At 40.5% G+C, this 20752-nt stretch overlaps 1 protein-coding gene across 3 annotated transcripts; it reads left to right on the top strand.

Moving 5' to 3' along the window:
• Positions 1–203: 203 nt before the first annotated feature.
• Positions 204–20748, top strand: LOC117495384 (tyrosine-protein kinase yes-like). Of its 3 annotated transcripts, XM_034146619.1 has the most exons (13): positions 204–728; positions 8867–9162; positions 10867–10966; positions 11691–11789; positions 11983–12086; positions 13283–13432; positions 13887–14042; positions 15304–15483; positions 16260–16336; positions 16577–16730; positions 18236–18367; positions 19382–19635; positions 19741–20748. In XM_034146619.1, exons 2-12 carry the CDS (start codon positions 8880–8882, stop codon positions 19588–19590), a joined length of 1644 nt encoding a protein of 547 aa, XP_034002510.1. In that variant the 5' UTR covers positions 204–728; positions 8867–8879; the 3' UTR covers positions 19591–19635; positions 19741–20748. The 3 variants fall into 3 exon arrangements, with proteins under 3 accessions (XP_034002510.1, XP_034002495.1, XP_034002502.1); XM_034146604.1 differs by having other exon boundaries at positions 19382–20748; XM_034146611.1 differs by lacking the exon at positions 204–728 and adding an exon at positions 1600–1702 and having other exon boundaries at positions 19382–20748.
• The last annotated feature ends 4 nt before the right edge of the window (positions 20749–20752 follow it).

Genomic DNA, 20752 nt, shown 5'->3' with positions numbered 1-20752 from the left:
ATAATAAAAAATACATTAAATATAAACATAAAACAGGCTGACCAAAGTTCATTAAAAAAAGTAAGTAATAAAACAAATGTTTAGTTCCTCGTGGCCAATACATCTGATCTGCAGATGTGTGGCTGCAGTAACACCAGTCCACCAGCAGAGGTCGCCATCGATCCGTGCATGAGACAGAGAATGGAACAGATTGAGGCGCTGCGAGTCCTCCCTTTTTCCAGCCTTCCTGATCCTCTACTCTGCAGCTCCTCTGCCCTGTCGTCCCTCACATTATCCCGTCTTTAATGATTCTTTATTCGGCCTCTTCTCCTCCGTGTGATCGCCTCCTCTCCCTGCTGATCTGGGAGCAGCTGTACCGGACCGATCTCCCAGCTGTGTGCCTCTCCAGTCCCGCAGGCAGGGTCGGCCATGTTGTTGTGTGGGGGTTGATGCAAGTTTAGTAGTAAGGAAGTAGAAGCTACAAAGAGCTGGGACACTTCAGGATCTCACTTTTTTTTTTTTTGTAAATGCTGCAGCTGGATTAATCCTCTGTGATGACAATGACAGAGGATCCTCACAGATTTCACTTCAGCGTTAAGTCTGACCTCTCTGCTGGAGGCATGAAGTGAGGATGAGGAAGGGTCGGTCCCGTTTGGAATAACTCGGATTTTTTTTTTGTCCCGGATCTGATCGGGAGGAGAAGGGGAAAACAGGAGAAAAGACAAGAAGAAGAACGTGGATTTGTGAAGGTAAAAACCCTTAGTAAAGTGTAAGCAGGATAAGGTAAGGATGGGCCAGCTGCTCGCCTGTCTGACCTGTCATCAACAAAGGAATGAATGTGTCTTATGATAATCACACACACATATAGCCTACCTGGCTGTATGGTGTATTATAGACTGTATTCCTCCTTGCAAACCTAGAGCCATTTATTATTAATCAGATCAGAGGTTAGACAAATACCAGTGAAGATGCAGCATGTGCTTAAAGTCCCTCAGGAATATTCATGCGACCATATCGGATAGCAGACTTTAAAGTAGGACAAGGTCAGAATAGCACAGATATTTCACACTATAATAAATAATTCAACAGACCTATCACATTTAATATGCTAATAAAATAAAGGGTTAACCTCCCCAAAAGAAATCTGTATTTTCTTATACATAAATGTAAAGATAAGATAATTGGGAAATGATTTCCTTACAGCAGCATTGCACATAATTGGGAAAATAGTTGTTGAAATCATGAAATATAAACATCACAAAATAGAGAAAATAACTGAAAAGTTAAATATATGGATAATAGATATATATAAAGATACAAATCTGTAGACTATTCTCTCACTTTTCTTCCCACTTATTGTATTCATTTAAAGTCAAATTAGCTCCAGAAACAAGAGGCACAAATGCCATCTAATTTCAAATATCTAACCCAATATTAATATAGATTATTGTTTAATGATTAGCAGGTTAAGGAGGAAGAAGAAGTTCAGTCCAATTTATGGATGATGCTGTCAGTCAAACTTCCTGATTGATCGGCTTATGATTCTGATTCTTCTACTTCCACTTCCACTCTGAGGGCAGGGACTTTTGGGAATGGTGACACTCAAATGCTTGAAATGACTGGAGAACATGTCAGGATACAGCTTATTCTGAACAGCTCTGCACAACTGTGACTGAATCACTGCAATCCATATAAGGACTGGTGCACTTGGGAGTGAAGGAAGGTAAAGGGGAAGACTCTGATTTCTAAGATTTGTGTTGTGAATATGTGCTGGGGAACCATTGGAAATTGAATAGGACTTCTGCATGAGTACTTGCTCAGGCAGATTGAAATTCCTGTTTATATACTTAATGTTTTTCTTTTTTACTGAAGGTTTGTTTATGGGAAAACTCACCTCAGGATGTCTTGCTGATAGCAAACTTCCCTCTCTTGATACACAATCTTAAAAATCAACTCAAGATATCCACAAATACCAAGTATTAATCTGATAGAAGGACTCTTTTATTCACACATTTAAAATCATGTTGAGCTTGTTGATATTATTGTCCTTTAATGTAACATGAGGTAGCTAAACATTGACCTTTTAAAATGACATTGACCAAAACAAACTATTTACGTAATTGCAGATCCCTGAAACACTTAATAAGGTCAGTATTAAGCTATTTCGAATCCGGTGAATGGGATCTGTTTGCCATTTAATCTGTATGCAGCAGCTGATTTCTCTCCCTAAATTATGTTTTCTGTGTGTCGCTAGCTTTAGAGAAGTTACTGACTAATTTTTTGAGAAAAGTGGAGCCAGAAATGTGCAAGAGCTTGTCTTGTAAAACATGATGTTCTTAAGAGGATATTGTCAATATTTAATAGTGAGGGTTGGTTGTATTTTTCCAGAGACAACAGCCTCTTCCAGTTTATTACATGTTGACAATTCAAACACCCAGCCCTGTTATGTGCTGTCAAATAGATGGTTGTAGACACACGGAGACTCCCAAAATAGCTCACACTTACCCTACACTCAGGTGCCAGGTAGTCCCATAAGACCTGTTTATTCTAGAAAATGTGTGATCTCTGTTCTGTGGCAGCACAATAACTCACATGAGCTCAACAAAAAGCTTTTCTATGACCACTGAGTAATGAGTACTGTTTGTCAAGTTAGGTAAAATGAGTGACAGATTTGTACCCAGGACTGATGTATTGGTGCTAAAGACATCTGTCAATAGTCAAGCACTCTTAAGTCCTTCCATTCATTTCCATTGTTTTTCATATTTAGTTTTTCTTTCCCGAGGCACTAGTGTCATTTTACTTTAAACATATGTGCAAAAGAACACTACGCCCAGTTTGAATAATTTGATGGTGTTTGTTTAAAAACTCTGCGGCTTCACATCGGACCATCACATGACTCTTCTGCAGCCACAGTTTTAACCCTTTGGCATCAGAGGAATGTGATCAATGGTGGCAGGCAGCATATGTTGCGGATCTGAAGGCCAGTAAAGCTCCAGAGACCCCCCCCCCCCCCCACGAACAGCTGTCCGAGGGGATGCTGGGCAGGGTTTCACTGCTGCTGGCTGATGGATGAAGGAACTCCACCTTTTAGCTCCACTACTTGGCTTTCATCCGGCCAAATGTCAACTTCATCGGAGTCTAGATAACTTAAACCCCAGGGGAGGCTGTTTAGGCAAACTGAGATGCAAATAAGATATTCTAAAGTCAGGGTTTAGTACATTTATAGTGCCTGAAAGAAAGATTACAAATGCACCTTTTCAGTCTGATTACGTTCCGATTTGATCACACAAAGCTCTCTTTTGTTGAAGTAAATTCAATCTATAGGCGTCTCTTAGTTTCTGACTGCTCGTATATACTGTAGATGACCCTGCGCAGCTTACTCAGCGAGACTTCATCTCTGCAGCCTTCTTTAAAATTCTGAACCACGACCTGCAAGCTACCAAACTTCCTCATCGTTCCAGCTATCAGCGAGTGAGTCTCTGTCTTATCAGCATTCTGTGAAGCCTGGGTGGAATTCTCACACTTGGATCGGAGAGGGGGAGGAAACCGCAAGCAGGGTTTGTGATAAGAGGACTGCAGGTTTAAACGTATCACTGTAACAGGGAAATATGTAAAGTTAGGCTTGTGTGTGTTCTAGGTGGATACAAGCAGAGACAAGAGAGGTTAAGGGTCAACAGAGCTTCTGAAGTTCATGGAGGGGAACATATGGACACCGTTAGTTGTTTTAATGTTCTTGCAAGACATGTGTTTTGGATGAATTGGCTGCATTGGAAGCTTTTTAATACATAGCAGCATGTGGGTTGTATAAACGTATTTCAGAAGGATCCAAAGATGCAACCATAAGTCGCTCAAGGCTATTTCTTTGTCAGAAATGATATTTATACTGAATATATTTAGGCTTTGGACTGTTGTTTGCCTGACACAGCAGATATCAGTTCTACAGTAGCTGACAATCTCAGTTATTAAACAAAGATATCTGTAGTCTATGGCCCAAAAAACTGTTTCTCTACCAAGGTCGACACTATGTTTTCTTTTTTTTCTTTTCTCTAGTTCTCTCTAAAGAAAAGACTTCTGTGGCATTGAATACACATCTTTGTTATCAAGATTTCAAATTTATCGGCTGAGATATTTTAGCCTTTAGCGGATCATTTGGAACAGTCCGTTTCAAATCAGTGCTTCGATTGAACTTCTTGTCAGATTCTGTCACATTTCCAACCAGATAGAGGAAGTAGCCTCTGTACACAGTATATTCTATTATGTGATGACATGTAAACATCCTAATTTAAACTCTTGACCTTCCTCTCTTATTGTTTCTGCGTGGCTCTAACTGGTGCAACTGAAAGTCTTCTCTTCTCAGCTCATGCGATGGGCTGTTGTAGGTCATGTTATCATCCTGGGGGCAGTGGGATGTTGTCAGCATTAAGAATATGTTACTATTATTAGCAGCAAGGCAGATTTTCCCTCTGGTTTGTTAGTAAATGGCTCTGCTGTTCAAGAATGAGCTTTTCAGTGTATAAACTTGGATGTAAAAGTCAGTGATGTTTGACATTCAGAGTGTGATAATTGTCTGACACCTTTCAATGGCGTTTCTAGCTTTATTGGCCTTACATGCTATCCAAGTTACAATATTCTTGTTGCATTATTTTTCACCTCATCCACTGTGTATTCTGACTTTGGTGTGACAAACTCGAGGGTGTCATTACGTGATGTATCAAAGGCCTAAATGACCATGTGCAGGTTAGAATCTGGGGTGGGCTCTGTTTCAGCTCCAGGCCCTGGTGGTTTGGTTGTTTTCTGTTATTATCCTCTTAGGGTAAATCCTCCATCCTCATAATCCTCCTAGTTCAAGCTGGTAGAGCTGGCACTGTCTGCCTGGTTTCCCCCTCCCTCCCTCATCCAACCAACCTGCTGTTCCCCTCCTCAGTTTCTCTCCTGGACTCAATCTAAACCATTTTCTTTATGCCCACACAGCCACTAATGGGAATGTTATATCACTCTGTTGCTTTGCAGTGCTGTGCTTATCAGGAGGGAATGGTCTGGCTCGGATATTGTGTTTTTATGTGCACTCCTCCAGAAGATATCATTTTATCTTTGTAGTGTAGTGCAGTTCATATATCATATGAAGACGGAACATGTGTGTTAGTACACACCCTGTCTGCTGACAGATAAGCTAGCAGCGCTCTACCTCTGTTGGGATTTTCTATCATTTTTAATGCTGCTTAAAACTAAAAACATAAAGCAGAAAATGCTCTGTGAAAGGGCTAAAGAGTTTCTGAGACCATTTGTAAATCTTGCAGAACAGGTCCAGATTAGGTCTTCTGTTAGCAGCTACAGTAACACTTTTGCTAACATCATTTGTTGCTTTATAATTCCTTCCTTATTTACACTGAACCAAAGCCAAATAACTCAAAGTGTTCTGTTTGATGATAAAAAGAGTACAGCTTGTGCATTGTGGCTGTATTTAGGCACTGTGGTGATTTGAGCTAAATACTAGCATCACTATGCTAACAGGATGCCGAAGCTAACATTTGCTAATAAGCCTTTACCCAAATTCTCCAGGTATTTGGTCATAAACCAGAGTGTTTGTCAAATTCAAATCGTGACCTGGTAATGGCACAAGTGTATTAACATAGTGATTAGCATTTATAATGTATAGGAATCTTTAATATTTGTAGAATATTTCACAGCAACCCATAGCTGTTAAGACATTTCAGTTAGGTAGTGTGCAGTAGCCTACAAACCAACAGACAGACATTGCCACAGCAAAAACAGCCCTACCCTGCAAATGATTTGTATTTTTACACAGTATAAGACTATAAGTGTTGATTTTTATTTTATTTTCATCAGTATTTAGCCATCTTCATATACTAAGCCATGGGCGTCAGGATTTCGGGACCTGGAGGGTGGCTAGTTTCCGAACAGATCAAAATAGGAAGTGTGGACTGGTGCTTGGAGAGATGCTTGTACAGCAGTGTATTACAATGTATGTATGATTTCCAAGGGTTGTATTGTCTTTAAAAGCGCGTTTCCACTACACGGCCTCGCTCGGCCCCGCTCGGTATGGCTAGGCCTCGTTAGGACTGGCTCACTTTATGGCGCATTTCCATTACAGTTTAGGAACTGGGGTAGTATCTATAGTAACGCAGTGTAGGCGGAGCCGTGACGTGATCTTCAGAGAACCCCAGAAAAACAACACAGCCGTTAGCTGTTAGCACTCAGAGCTCACAGCTCACAGCTCCTCATATATGTATGTTCAGAAACTAGACAAAAGTTAAACAAGTACAAACCACAGAATGCCTGTGTCATGGTGAATACAGTCGCTGCTTTATTTATGTCTGTATAGGCCGTTGTTGTGAGTGTGGACGGTCGGAGCATATACTGCGTTAGCTTAGCCAATCTCCATTTAGAAAACAAGCATTTTAAAAGGTTTTTCCCCTGCCGTCTGTCTGCAGACTTGACAAAGCATTAATTCATGGTTTTTACTAACCGGTATCAGTATGTTGTTACTTCGGCATCATTTTGAAACGTGTATTACAATTAAATCACGGTCAAATATGTCCATCTTGTTGTAGTTGTAGCCCCTTTGCCAGCGATGCTCTCTCTAGTTTAGCATACTCAGCCCGACTCAGCCTCGTTGTCTCTGGCCCTAGACCCGCGATTTTATGAGGCCAGAAAAACTGTGAATTAGGACCCGCCGGCCGGTACTAGGCCAAGTGGAAACGCAACCAAAGACGGGCCGCTGACGTCACAGCCCTCTTAAACCGTGCTCCGCGCTGTAGTGGAAACGCGCCATAAGGCTCCTTACTTTCAGCTCACTATTCGATTTTTAATTTTGGTCGGTTCATGTCTCATTTTTGGGAGGGACATCATTCCATCTATATATTGCAAATATTTCTGGGACTCTGTCCAGTGTTTCAAAGCGTGGTTAGTTCACTGCTAACCCAACGAGCCAGACTCTCGTCCGTCTGATGATGAAACACAAACCCACAGTAGTTGAATGAGCTACTGAGTGAAGCTCTCTGCTTTCCATGACACTGGTTTTGTCTGGCTTGAAAATGCAACGTCTGTTTTCCATGCCAACATTCTCAATTTATTGGCTCTCGATCTAACATCTGAGCTTAGATTTATTAGCCTTTTTGGAAGACATTTTTAAGAAATCTGTTTTCTTTTGATAAGTGACTGACCACGCATAAAATGGCGTGTGCTCAGCACGAGCCGAAACCTAATATTTCAACGGTTTTGTACTTTTTTTATTTGAGCAAAGATAATCTTAGAAGTCTTTTGTGGTTTGTCCCCATTTCGTTGATTTCTTTGGCAGTTCATCTGGAGAACTCAATGAACTCTCGAATGCGCCCCTCCTTCTTTTCCGATGGGAATAAAATCCCTCCCAGCACCAAACATCAAGGCCACTGTTCCAAAATCAGTGAAAGGTGCATCAGTTGATCCTATTCCATTTCACATTCATGTTATCTTGTCACTCCTGCCTACAACTGTGCCACAAGGCTGTTCAGTACCTTGTCTGATTGTCTGCTTTCACACCCAACATCACTGTACAAAAGATCGAATTTCCATTCAATCGTCTATTGTTTTACTGTCCTGTTATGTGTCGGCGCCAATTAAACAAGTCCAACTCCTCGCGCAGCTGTTGTTCTTGGAGAATGAAAATGTTCTGATCTCCCTGGGCTTAGACTTCTTTACGAGCGTGTCCGATTGCATCCACATTTTCCGAGCTTTCACCTCACAAAAGAATGCCTCAGTGGGACTCCGGACAAATTACGTTAGAAAGAGGAATGACAATCACGCAGATGGAGGCACACGGAAGTTTAAATCTTGTAGCATGGTCAGCATCAATGGGCCCCTGGGTTCATAGTTCATACGTGTAAAAGGCACCCCATTGTTCGACACAGGAGCAAGACACCCAGACTGTTTCTGTATTTCTTTGCTGGTGAACCACAAACCTCAGACACAAAATCAAATCAGAGATGTTGCTTGTAGTGTTATTTTTTAGATCTTTTTACATCTCTTTGATATATTTCTGGTCATTGTGGTTGGTTTGCATCTGCATGCATTCATTTTGCGTTTCTTTTTAGTTGTGTTGGATCTCTTTCTAGTCATTTTACATCTCTTTGTGGTCACTTTTCTTTTTTTTCAGTCAAGTCAAGGACATTCTTTTCACCTTTGTAGTCATTGTGTGTTCTCATGCAGTCATTTTGATTATCTGTATGGTTATTTTGCATGTCATTGGATAGACTTTACAACCAACAAATATGAAAGTCAAACTGTTCTGGCCCTGAACCCTTGGGCCCCTTGTGTTGTTCGCAGTAAGCTTTTTTTAGCAATTCCTTGTGGGCCCCTGAAAGGGACAATTTGAATCACAACAAGGCATCAATGTAAAATACAGCTTTAATATTACAGAGAGTGGTTAATGTTCTCTATTTCAAGACACAAAGGCTTTACATTTGCTTTAATCTGTCACTTGTATGCAAATAACAAGTGATCTCTTTATGTAACAACAATGCCATGTAATAGATCAAAACAATATAGAATGATAATCGCCTTTTCATCCCTCTGCTTTGCGGTTGTCATACCCTAAACATGCGTGCTCTACACGTTTGAGTGGTGCGTGGTTGAAAGCGGATTTGTTTAACCCATATGTCCCAGTTACCACATGGCTTATGGTCCTAGCACGTCACACCAACAAAATGATTCACAGAATAATATCAGGTCATTTGATTTTTGTTTCATGACACATGCAAGCACCTTATGTTGCAATATTTCATCCCTCACCTCCCTTGGCCCGTCATTTAATATGTATCAACAGTGAGATAATGTGATGTTCTTCAATCTGCTGGAATGAAATAGAGGAATTTGTGTTGTGTCTGTCCAGGCAGGGCGAGACCATGGGCTGCATTAAGAGCAAAGAGGACAAAGGTCCTACCATGAAGTATCGGCCAGATAATTCCGCAGCGTCAGACCCCAACTCCACCATCACCACACCTCACGTGGGTCACTACGGACCGGACCCCACCCAACTGCAGCAGAACCAAGCCCCCTCCTCAGGCCCTGGGACTGGGAACTTCAACCACACCCTCATGCCGTTTGGAGGCTCGTCTGCCATGACTCCCTTTGGAGGGGCGTCCTTCACCGGCCCTGTGTCCAACTCGTTCTCTGGCGCCGTCTCAAGTGAGTAGGGTCATACAATGCTGATAATGGACTTAATGGAGAGCTTAATGACACACTTATGCATACATGATGTTGTAGCCCCTTTGCTTTCCTGCTGACCGTATTTCCTGTCAAGCTTACCATCGGGTTTTGAATCTATTTTTCTTATCTTCTCATAATCTTTGCATTCCTCAATCAGCTTTCTGCTGTAGTATTTCCATAATACCATATGGTAGTCAATCTTTAATGCCATGTTTTTTATATATATTATTATTATTAATCATATTTTAGAGACTTGAGTTGCTACAGATGTGTAATCCACCTTGTTTTTCATCATTTTCATAAATGCTTCGGCTTTAGAGCTGGATGACATTTCTGCTTTCTGTCATGCAGAGAGGTTTTCAAAGTGTGAGGATGTTTTCCACAGGGATTTCAAGGGTGGTTTAGTGAATGGAAGTAAAGGAAAATAACATTAGTTAAAAGTGTGATTTGGTTAAAAAGATAGTTCAGAGGTACAGTAGTTTTGGTGAATATTATATTTGTACCTACTTTTCCAGAGATAGAATTAAGTAAATGCTTTAGGACATAATCTTTTCAAAGTATTTGGTGTAGTCTATTGTTATGTCCAACAGCAGTATAAGGCTATCTTTGATTATTGAGTGCCTTGTGATTAAATACCTTTGCTCTTTCCAGTCTTTGCCTGAGGGCTCCACATTTGAAATCCCCTGATCTAACACAATGATTCTGTCCAAAACCTTGGGTTAAAAAAACGTATTTTGTCTTGTTTTGAAAGCTTATTGTCAGACTCTTCTGACTAATCTGCATAATGTTAACTGAGATAATAAAACACACTATGCTGAGGAGAACAGTCAGTAATGAAGTACACATCATTTGTATTACAGTAAATGGGTTAAAACATACAAACATACTTAACCCTGAGCTTAAAGTGGTCAGTATGCTGATCCGACATGTCGGTGTCACGGCTAATGCCCCAGCCATTGTTGTTTTAACTGGCTTTTCCTTGTTAGATTTAACACGGACCCTGTTATCATCCCTGATCACCCTAAATGTGTCTGAGCAGCTTACAGCGATGCAAAGCGTAAAGAGATGTTTCGGCGGGATTTGGGTTGTAATCCTCCGCCACGTTGGATTATCTGCTCTCAGAGAGGAGCGAAGGTGGCACATGCCGTGGTGTTAGCTTTCTGCAGAGATAATGGGATTATTGTCGACAGCATTGTTGTCCGCGGTGGGGATATGAATGTCATCTGTGTGGGGGTGTGGCTGTATAGTATAGGTTTTACAGGTTCACTATGGGAGGGAGAGATGAGTTTACGCATACCAATTTACAGAACTATGTCTACTGACTATTACACATTTAATACTGCTAATGGAATCTAGATTATGACTGTTAGACAGAGGTTTCTATTAAAAACCTGTTTATATACTGACTCTCCTGTGGCTTGTGACTTGAGTTTAGTCACAGTCATATTTCCATGCAGGGAAAATACAATATTATTATAAACCGAGGAAAATCAATACAGTATGCGCTCTCAGACCTTGGCGAGACGAATTTAGCTTCCTTGATTGCCCTTTAAACAGTCACCCACACAAACAAACACTTCTGTTTCCTACCTGCAGTTCCTCTCAAGCTTCATACTAACTCTGCTGTCTGCTATTATGTGTTTACAGTTAATACATGTCGGTCTGTTTTGTGTTTTATTTCAGGTGGTGTTACATTCTTTGTGGCCTTGTATGACTACGAAGCTAGGACATCTGATGATCTTTCATTTAAAAAAGGAGACCGATTCCAGATCATCAACAATACGTAAGCTTCTGTGCAGTTTCTAGGGTCTGATTGTCAGCAGAATTTAAAAAACCTCCATTTTATGAACCTTGTTGGAAAGGATGAATGACATGCGGGGAAGAACCCATTACATTTTGAAGCAGATGAGGTTGATACACAACATTTATTTTCCTCTTTGATTTACGTTGTAAGATAGCGAAGGCCTCTGCGAAGGTTTGCAGGTGCCCTTCTACTTTAAATACGTTTCCTTGAAAGTACCGCAGCTGTTGTTGTGATGAAAAGTCTCTTTTTCCAGCAGTAATCCCCAAACTGCACCTGTTCTGTATTCATGAATGCGTTTGATTGCAACTTGTTTCCTGTTGCTGGCTTTCTGCACAGCGCTGTGGATCTTTTATTTGATCCATGCTGTGGCAGAAACGTCGCCTGAGGTTATAGCATTGTAATGTAAAGTAGATTAGAGTCATTCAATCCCCATTGTGACGATGCTTTCAGTCCTACCTCATACTTCAAAGACAGCTCCAAATTTGATTCGGCAGAATTAAATGAATGCAGAACAAATTACATTAAAAGCTTTGTACCTTTTTTAATTGTTACCATAAGCAACCCTGCTGCCTAAAGTGAGGATAATTTTCAGACCAAATTATTAATTATTATCCCTTATTAACCACTTTTCATCAAGAGTATCAATCATAGCAGGATGTAAAGTCATTTGTCTCATCTCTCCTGTGTCTTTTTCCTCCTGCAGAGAGGGAGACTGGTGGGAGGCTCGCTCCATCAATACCGGGAGAAATGGCTACATCCCCAGCAATTACGTGGCCCCTGCTGACTCCATCCAGGCTGAAGAGTAAGGCCTTGTTATAACCTCATTACCCCGTCTACAGGGACTGCACATGGAGGCTAATAACACTAGCATGATCCCATCTCACGTGGCTTACAATAACCACACAGATATATGCGATTTTCAACAGTCAGATCCTCAGTTACCACTTAAACCGTGGGTTTGGCTGTTATTTAAAGTATTTTCTTTCGCTTGACAGGTGGTACTTTGGTAAAATGGGACGCAAAGATGCTGAGAGGTTGCTGCTGAATACAGGAAACCAACGAGGAACTTTCCTGGCACGAGAAAGTGAAACTACTAAAGGTTAAGATAGCTTCTTTATTAAGTATTGTGGAAATTGCTTGGAGAAATGGAGCTTGGGTGAAGTAGGAGTACTTTAAGCTGGAATGGACACAACACACTCCTGTTTTAATCATCGCTACAGTCCGGCAGTGGCTCAGTCAGTAGGGGCTTGGACTGCGAGCCGTAGGGTCGCCGGTTCAAGTCCCCGAACAGACCTAAATATGGAGTGTTGACTGCTACTTGGAAAGGTCCCAGTTCACCTCCTGGGCCCTGCCGTGGTGCCCTTGATCAAGGCACTGGACAACCCCCTTCCCCCCCCACTCCCATTGCTCCCCGGGCGCTGTACAATAGCTGCCCACTGCTCATAGTACTAGACTCCTGGTATTAGGATGGGTTCAATGCAGAGGCCAAATTTCACTGTGTGTGCTGTGTGCTCTGCATGTGTGACCATTAAAGAGGGTTTTCATCGCTCCGATTCTTCTTCATCTAACTGCATCAGAAAATGTCTGGTTCTTTGATTAAAAGGGCAAAAAAGTTAGTATGAAGCATCCAGCTAAAAACTGTGTTACTACAGATTGTGCTAAATATGAACATGATGATACATTTACCCCTTTCCTAAATGCAAAAACAAAGCTCTTCTGACCGGCTTTCTCTAAGCAACGACAGCTGATATCACATGTTTTGTAAAATGTTGTCTGACAAGCAAGCAAACTTTGTTTTGTGTGGCACTGTTCATGAAAACAAAGACAGAAGATATGGGAGTTAAAAGGAACAAAGAAGACACAAAAACAAGTGTCTAAAGCAATGCAAGCTGCTTTGTGAAGGTTTTGAATGCTGAATTTGCTTAAAGCTAATGTTAGCATGCTAACAAGCTAAACGAAAATGCTAATATGATGCTAGTACTGATATTTGTGCTAGATAGACAAGAGTAAATGACCAACAAGCAGTATTAAGTGTACAGAAAACCTGTTCTGTTAGCTTCCATTACATTTTATTTACAAGAGTAAAAATGTAATCTAAATGTATTATTCTCAGACATTGGTAACCATAAGTGCAATGTGTTCTGCTCTACCTTAAGTGTGTTTCTTTATTCAGCACCTGTAAAGTTAATATATGGATCTGGAGAAGGCTTAATTAAAAAAATACTATATTTTATAGTAACCACACTTGACACTTTTGTTTTGAATGTTGAAGGACATTTCCCTCGTCTCCTCTAGGTGCTTATTCTCTCTCCATACGAGACTGGGATGAAACCAAAGGGGACAATGTGAAACACTACAAGATCCGCAAGCTTGACAGCGGAGGATACTACATCACTACCCGGGCACAGTTTGACACACTACAGAAGCTTGTCAAGCACTACACAGGTATGTAGCTTGCACTGGATTCTCTGTCTTCTCTCATTTACCTGTTTTCCTCCTGAAAATGACTCTCAGTCACACCTGCTGCTCTGTGCCACCATGCATTATCCTGAGCCACCTGCAAAAGCCATCAGAGAGATGTTTAGTCATGTTTAATTTTAATAACTATTGTTGGAGCAGTTAGGATTTTAAACCTTGCATGAGGAGAGTTGAGGTTAAATCTCTATTTACCCTATTCATTTCTCGTCTGACTCTGGAGAGGGTATCAGTGTTGTAAAAATCCCCTCATTTATATTTCATCAAAGTAAGTGTAAGAACATGTATTCATCCACATCAAATGGAATGAATCGATGCATGAAACAGATTGCCTTTAAAACGCTGTACCCTGCTGGTTCATGTGGGTGTGTGTATCTGTGTGTGTGTCGCTGCTGGGTGTAATGTAGCGTTGTAATCTTCACAGAGCACGCTGACGGGCTTTGCCACAGGCTGACCGCGGTCTGCCCGACAGTCAAGCCTCAGACCCAGGGGCTGGCTAAAGATGCCTGGGAGATCCCCCGGGAGTCCCTGAGACTGGAGCTCAAGCTGGGCCAGGGCTGCTTCGGAGAGGTCTGGATGGGTAAGAGCAACGCAGACGAGACACGCAGGAACACGTTCAGAGAATGCTTTATTGCCTCATGCAGTTTTTTAATCGTAACTACCTACATGTTGAAATTCCAAGGCAGCCCAGATACATAAGAATCAAAATCAGTGAGTAAACCAAGATATTAAATAAAGAGGCAAGCACTCGTTAATAAAATAAGAATCAAATACGTACACATCCAAGGTAGAAACATGTAATTATTAAAGTAAGTGCATTGGTGGAAAAAGTACTCAGTTAAGTAAAATTAGCAATACCAAGTTGTAAAATTACTCTGTTACAAGTAAGAAGTACTGTATTGAAAGTAAAGGTACAAAAGTAATCAAAATATATTTAAGTAACAGAAGTAAGAGTAGTTATTGTGTGTAATAGCCTTTATATATACAGTCTATGGTAATAGCCCATTTCAGAATTATATATAAATTGAATTTCTTCATTATGATATCTTAACCTAAAATGATGTCAATATTTTGTATTAGTTAATGAATATGGTTAATTAGCTAATAATCTGAATCTATAAAATGACGAGTAACTAAAACATTTGATATAAATGAAGTTAAAAAGTACCATATTGCTTTTTTTGGGGAATTAGCATACAATTAATATACTCAGGTACTGTAGATGTACCTGAAATGTGTCCTAAAGTACTTAAGTAGATGTACTTTAGCACATTCAACCACTGAGTAACTGACACAAATAAAAGTAATCGAGTAGCAGCCAGGTAAAAGTAATAAATAGTAACTGTATTTATTGCATGTGGTTGATACAGTATAAAGCCATTTAAAAACAAGTAGCAGCTGGTAATCGACCTTGTTAAATTGTATAATAACATTATATATTTATATTATAACAACAACAATGGTGTAATGTAGGAAATGCAAAGATTATGCGCATAAATCACACACACAAACCCTCCGATGTCTATATTTATTGTGTCTATTTTTGTCCATTCCTGGGAATAATTCACTTCCTGCAGTTGCTTCCTCTGTTTGTTGAATTCTCTTTATCTCCAGAGATCATCTCACTCAGCTCCAGCCAATCTTATTTGTACCTTCCTTTTTTTTTTTTTTGTAACTCAGCTCATCCCAGGCATCCCATTTCATCGGGGAGTGCATGCATGACAGCACATGTCTGAGCAATTACAAGACCTAATTAATGATACGTCTCGCTCCCATCCCATTAACAACACTGATTACCCCTGCGACCTGTGGGCGTTCTCTCCCCTATCTTTGTCTTCCAGGCACGTGGAACGGCACCACTAAGGTGGCCATAAAGACGCTGAAGCCGGGCACAATGTCACCTGAGGCCTTCCTCCAAGAGGCTCAGATCATGAAGAAGCTCCGGCACGACAAACTGGTGCCTCTGTATGCCGTGGTGTCCGAAGAACCCATCTACATCGTCACAGAGTACATGGCCAAAGGTACATCTAATATAAACCTGATTTTATAAGCTGCTGACTGGAATTTATGATTAGCAATTAAATTGAATTTCTCAGAACTCTCAACCCTGGGGAATAACAAGACTCAGCTATTTCCTGTTACATGACACTGATGCGATCTATTTTTACAGAAAAGCAAAGCATCATCTTAGCCTAGAGACTTTTCAGGCACAAAACTGATCACACAGCCTTGGTTTAACACAAGTCAGATTTAAACATGGAGATTTCCTTCAAGGAAAAATGTAGATTTTATGGATGTCTTAATTAATGTGCTGCACAGATTGAAAGTCCTTGAAGGTCCCTTGTGGTTCCCTGAGGCCTGCAACTAGGATGTTTAATTGAAAGCTGCAGTAGTTCAGTGGGATTTGTTTTATTGCTTCCGCTGCAATGCTTGTTTTTTTTAGATTAATGCGTGTGTAAATGTTCACTCTTTGACATGCCTTTCTGTCTGCATGCATGTCTAAATGCCTACAGTTTGTTGATATACTGTTTGGTTTGATCTGAGCTGTAGTATTTTTCACAGTTTCCTTAATGCAGAAAATACACCAAATCACATACCAATTAAATCATGCTTACTTAGATATTCACTTTAAATTCTAACCTGGTCTAGTAAGGATCTAGGAATTCATTTAAATACGAACATTCCCCACAGCAGCACAATGTTATGCAACTGGTATTGCGGGCCTTTTATTGCTCCTACAGTATATATCATGGCTGTACTGCATTTACGACTTCTCACTGTCGTTGTTTTTTTACAGGAAGCTTTCTCGACTACCTCAAAGAGGGCGACGGTAAATTCCTGAAGCTCCCCTTGTTGGTGGACATGGCTGCACAGGTGAGAGATATATACTTTTCGTTTCTCGTTTGCGAAATTTGTGTCAGTGAATGTTAAGTTTAGCGTTCTATTTTAAGCCTCTGAAGAGCAGCAGCCTCGGGTAAACATGTCTTCCTCAGTTTGCTTTTGTTCTTTCATTAATAGATCCCGACTCTTTATGCCTGACAGAGCAGGGCTTGATGTTTTGGGAGCTAAATAACAGCCATCATGACACGCTTTCCATTTTTTATTTATTTAAAGATCGCTGATGGAATGGCTTTCATTGAGAGGATGAACTACATCCACAGGGACCTGCGCGCCGCTAACATTCTGGTGGCCGACAACCTGGTGTGCAAGATCGCTGACTTTGGTCTGGCCAGGTTGATAGAGGACAATGAGTACACAGCCAGGCAAGGTGGGTAAACAAACACATAAACACACATAGAGAGACAAAGATGAACCCCTGTTGTCTCCTATCATGGTGAATTAGCATAATAGTGCAAACCAGATGCTCCTGCTGCGTCTGATTAGTTGCGCTTTTCACACACTGGGAGAATTCATCTCGCTGCTATTTCTGCTTTTTAAAAGGTTTTTCAGTTCTCATTATCAAGTACATTTGGATTGCACTATGTAATGGCTATAGAGTAATGACAACATCAGGGTCCCTTATCCCTAATAATCCCTATGAGCCTTGCTTTCATTATGCAATTGGGTATGATCTCTTGAGAAAATGAAGGCTCGATTTATCGCACAAAAGGAAGTTCTCAACCGTTACACAACCAAAACCAAAGAGGATAGCACTTTTGTTTGATCAATGCCAGTTATTTGCAGTTTATACCCACAGTAAATGACAGAGAGTGGAACAATCAAAGTAAATACAAAGTATTAATGGACAGCTGTCATAAAACATAATATACCTATTGAGTCTACAGCCATGCAAGCATCTCAGGGGAAGTAGCAAAATAGACGACAGCTATTCAATGCTAAAAATGATGTTTACTTGCTGATGTTCAGCATGTAACTGAATGTTCAACAGGGGGGAATTAATGTCATGTTGTTTGTGCTAAAGCTTTGAAAAAGTTCCGTTTTAAATATTTAGCAGTAGCAACTTCCAATCCCAGTTTTACTTTGATTCATCCTCACATGTTGGTGAATTTACATAAGGACTGTATCTTCAGTAGAACAAATCAAAACTGTTTACTGCAAGACTTGTGGTAGCATTAGCAAAATATGTTTTCTGGAAATAAGAGACTCAACCATTTATTGCATTAACCCAATTTTCCTTCCACACCTTTGTAAATATATCAAATTGTTACTCGTGAGGAAGGGATGTATAATATTTTATGAATCTACTGCATCTAGCGCATACATGTTCCATTACTCGTCTTTTGCCTTTAAATAATGACAAATATACATTTCCAAGAACTTGGGGCAAACAAAAGCCAAATCTAAGGACTTTTTCTATTAATTTTCCCAAATATTGAATGCCCATTTAAGGGATAAAACACATTAACACATCTTAAATATATCCTTTACCTATCCCTTGAACATTCTAATTTGAGATTCTAATATTTACAAGCTAAATAGAGGACAGAAAATAATATGGTCTTTATGATCTAATTTGCTTTTATACTGTAAGAGATAATATTTGACTTGTTCCATCAGGAAAAGCACAGGTGTAAATACTTAAATGAATTACTGCTGAATTCCATTTAGCTGCTCTCATTTCAAGCCCTCGTTAGTGTTATTAGTAACACCTGTGCCTCACTGCTTTTCCTTCTATGACAAGTCTCTCTGCTGTGAGAAAGGCCTATTGTTGGTCACTATGGCCATTGTTAATAACTGAAAATAGAGCCAGACATGGAGGCATACGCCCTCTAGTGGAATCACCTCACCCCTCTCCTCTCCATCACGTCACAGGAGCCAAATTCCCCATTAAATGGACGGCCCCAGAGGCTGCGCTGTACGGCCGCTTCACCATCAAATCAGACGTGTGGTCCTTTGGGATCCTTCTCACCGAGCTCGTCACCAAAGGCAGAGTGCCCTACCCAGGTAAGTGACAGTGACACGCTCATACACACACAGGACGAGAAAACATCCGCAGGGCAGCGTCAGAGGGCGGGGATATCAGCGTTCAGTCTGTCGGTTAATGTCTGAGGCTGGAGTGACGGCGTCTGACATTGTCTGCACTGGTTGTTTATGCCTCTGCAGGGGGAACACACACACACACACAGATTAGATGAGACCATCTGGTGGAGGACGATCAGGAGATTGAACACCACTCTTGTTTATAACCATCTGCCAGATTGACACTGCCCTGGGGAGCAGTGTGCAGTCTGCTGCACCACCTTTGCACGGCTCCACGTTCTATTAGATGTAGCACTGGCACAATGAATTGATTAGTGTACTTACGGAAATCAATTTTTTAAATATTGATCGATTTAGACAGAAATAATCTCTAAATTCTCATTTGGATAAACGTCTATTCAGTGACTGATGAAGGTATGTAATATTGGTAATTTTACAAACTGGGTACCTTTGGTATTCCCACAAAAAACCCACAAACGCTTTCTGAGAAGTGAGATCCAAAAACACTTCTGCAAATACTACTTAGTGCCAAAGATCTTGCCAAAAACAACAAAACTGTATTGGTGTTTGTAACTCTATGTACAATTTTGACATTTTGGGAAACACTCCTATAAGATTTATTGCAGTAATGTTATATGAGGACATCAATACACCAATGTATCTATGCACATTCAAAACAACAACAATGAGCTTTAGGGATGCAGGTGGGTTTTGTTACTGTCAGTCACAGTCAGGCTAGCTGTTTCAGTCTCTATGATAATTTAAGCCAACAGTCTCCTGGTGTCCTCTAACTTAGAATTCAATGAACAAATCTGATCACCATTTCTCAAGAAGAAAAATGCTAAATAGCTGCTGTTTTTAATCACTCTTTCACTGTCCATTTTCACCTTTTTTAACATTCCTTATACTAAGAAATGATTAACCCCTCTCCGAAAAGAGAGCTCTGACAGTCCTTTCTACCTCCCGTCTCCCTCTCAGGCATGGTGAACCGCGAGGTGCTGGAGCAGGTGGAGCGCGGCTACCGCATGCCCTGTCCCCAGGGCTGCCCCGAGTCCCTGCACGAGATGATGAAGCACTGCTGGAAGAAGGACCCCGACGAGAGGCCCACCTTCGAGTACCTGCAGTCCTTCCTGGAGGACTATTTCACCTCCACAGAGCCTCAGTACCAACCTGGAGAGAACCTATAGCCTGCCTTCACTCTGAAACGCCTCGAAGCACACTTGCTTGAAGACGTGAGCTCTTAAATATTGAACTTCACAAAGTCAACTGGAATCCAGGATAACCAGTTGCATTAACCACTACTTGTTCTTGATTTTTTCTTTCTCTTTTGCTTTCAGCGTCCGCCATCATTTCATATTTTTTTGATTTCATTCATGGTACTATTATGTTTTGTTGGCCTCTATGTGGTTTAATGTGGAGCTTTCAAACTCCACTCACCCCCAAATTGTATTCTTTTGTAGTAAATTGGTAAATTATGCATTGGAACGATTAATTATTAACAGAGATAATATATTAAACTAATAGAGAGCAGCTCTCAGGGGACTGATGGTCATTATCACAGTCCATTTACAGTGATTAAATCCCATACAGCTTAACTTTAATTACATTTCATCAGCTACAGTGCAATTTTTGAGTGTTTATCTGTGACATGATATTTTATGAATTTCGAACATTTTGCTTTTTATATCATTTTCCTTAGTATTTTCTTTTTATCACATGAATTATCACATTTTATTCATATCACATGGACATGGTTTTATTGCTTCATTGGAAGACTTTCCCGACTGTCCATCATCGTGCCGAAATCTCTGCTAAGACTTTTTATAACATTGCCATAATTCTTTGTGTTCATCGCTGCCCTGGTTGTATAATCTGACTGCAATCACGACAGACACACACTTACATAAAAACAGTGTGTGTCAGTGAGTTAAACAGTGATGAACTTCGTGGACTTGCGGCTTCTTGCCAAGCCACAATGACATTTCATGAACACAGCCACCATATAAACTGGTTGGACATTTTTTTATCTTCTACAATGTGACTGAATTAAGCACTTGGGACTCTTTCCTGCTCATGTATCTAAGGTGGCTCTGCAGAAACTTTGTATAGCAATGTCGACAGTTTTTTACAGTCCTTTTATCTTTGCATTTGGTTCCTGTATTGACTCTTTGGGGCAGTATTATAAGGGGGTTTAACACTAATTGATGAATGAGCTTGTAAAGAAGGGCTTTGTATTATACAATCCTCATTTTGTAAGATTATTAAGAAAATGGACATGATTGCAAATTATATTTGGGAGGGAGGTTGTGGGTGGAGAGGTATTTGTACAATAAATACGTGATTTTACAA

The sequence above is a fragment of the Trematomus bernacchii genome, unplaced genomic scaffold (assembly GCF_902827165.1).
Source record: "Trematomus bernacchii unplaced genomic scaffold, fTreBer1.1, whole genome shotgun sequence".
NCBI classification, from domain to species: domain Eukaryota; kingdom Metazoa; phylum Chordata; class Actinopteri; order Perciformes; family Nototheniidae; genus Trematomus; species Trematomus bernacchii.
This window is presented reverse-complemented; position numbering and strand designations above follow the sequence as displayed.

What these genes read in the sequence shown, in the direction of transcription:
- LOC117495384 (XM_034146619.1), top strand. Translation starts at nt 8,880, where the DNA reads ATGGGCTGCATTAAGAGCAAAGAGGACAAAGGTCCTACCATGAAGTAT. An exon ending in TGGTGGACATGGCTGCACAG is followed by an intron (nt 16,337 to 16,576) that starts GTGAGAGATATA and finishes ATTTATTTAAAG; the next exon opens with ATCGCTGATGGAATGGCTTT. An exon ending in TGAGTACACAGCCAGGCAAG is followed by an intron (nt 16,731 to 18,235) that starts GTGGGTAAACAA and finishes ATCACGTCACAG; the next exon opens with GAGCCAAATTCCCCATTAAA.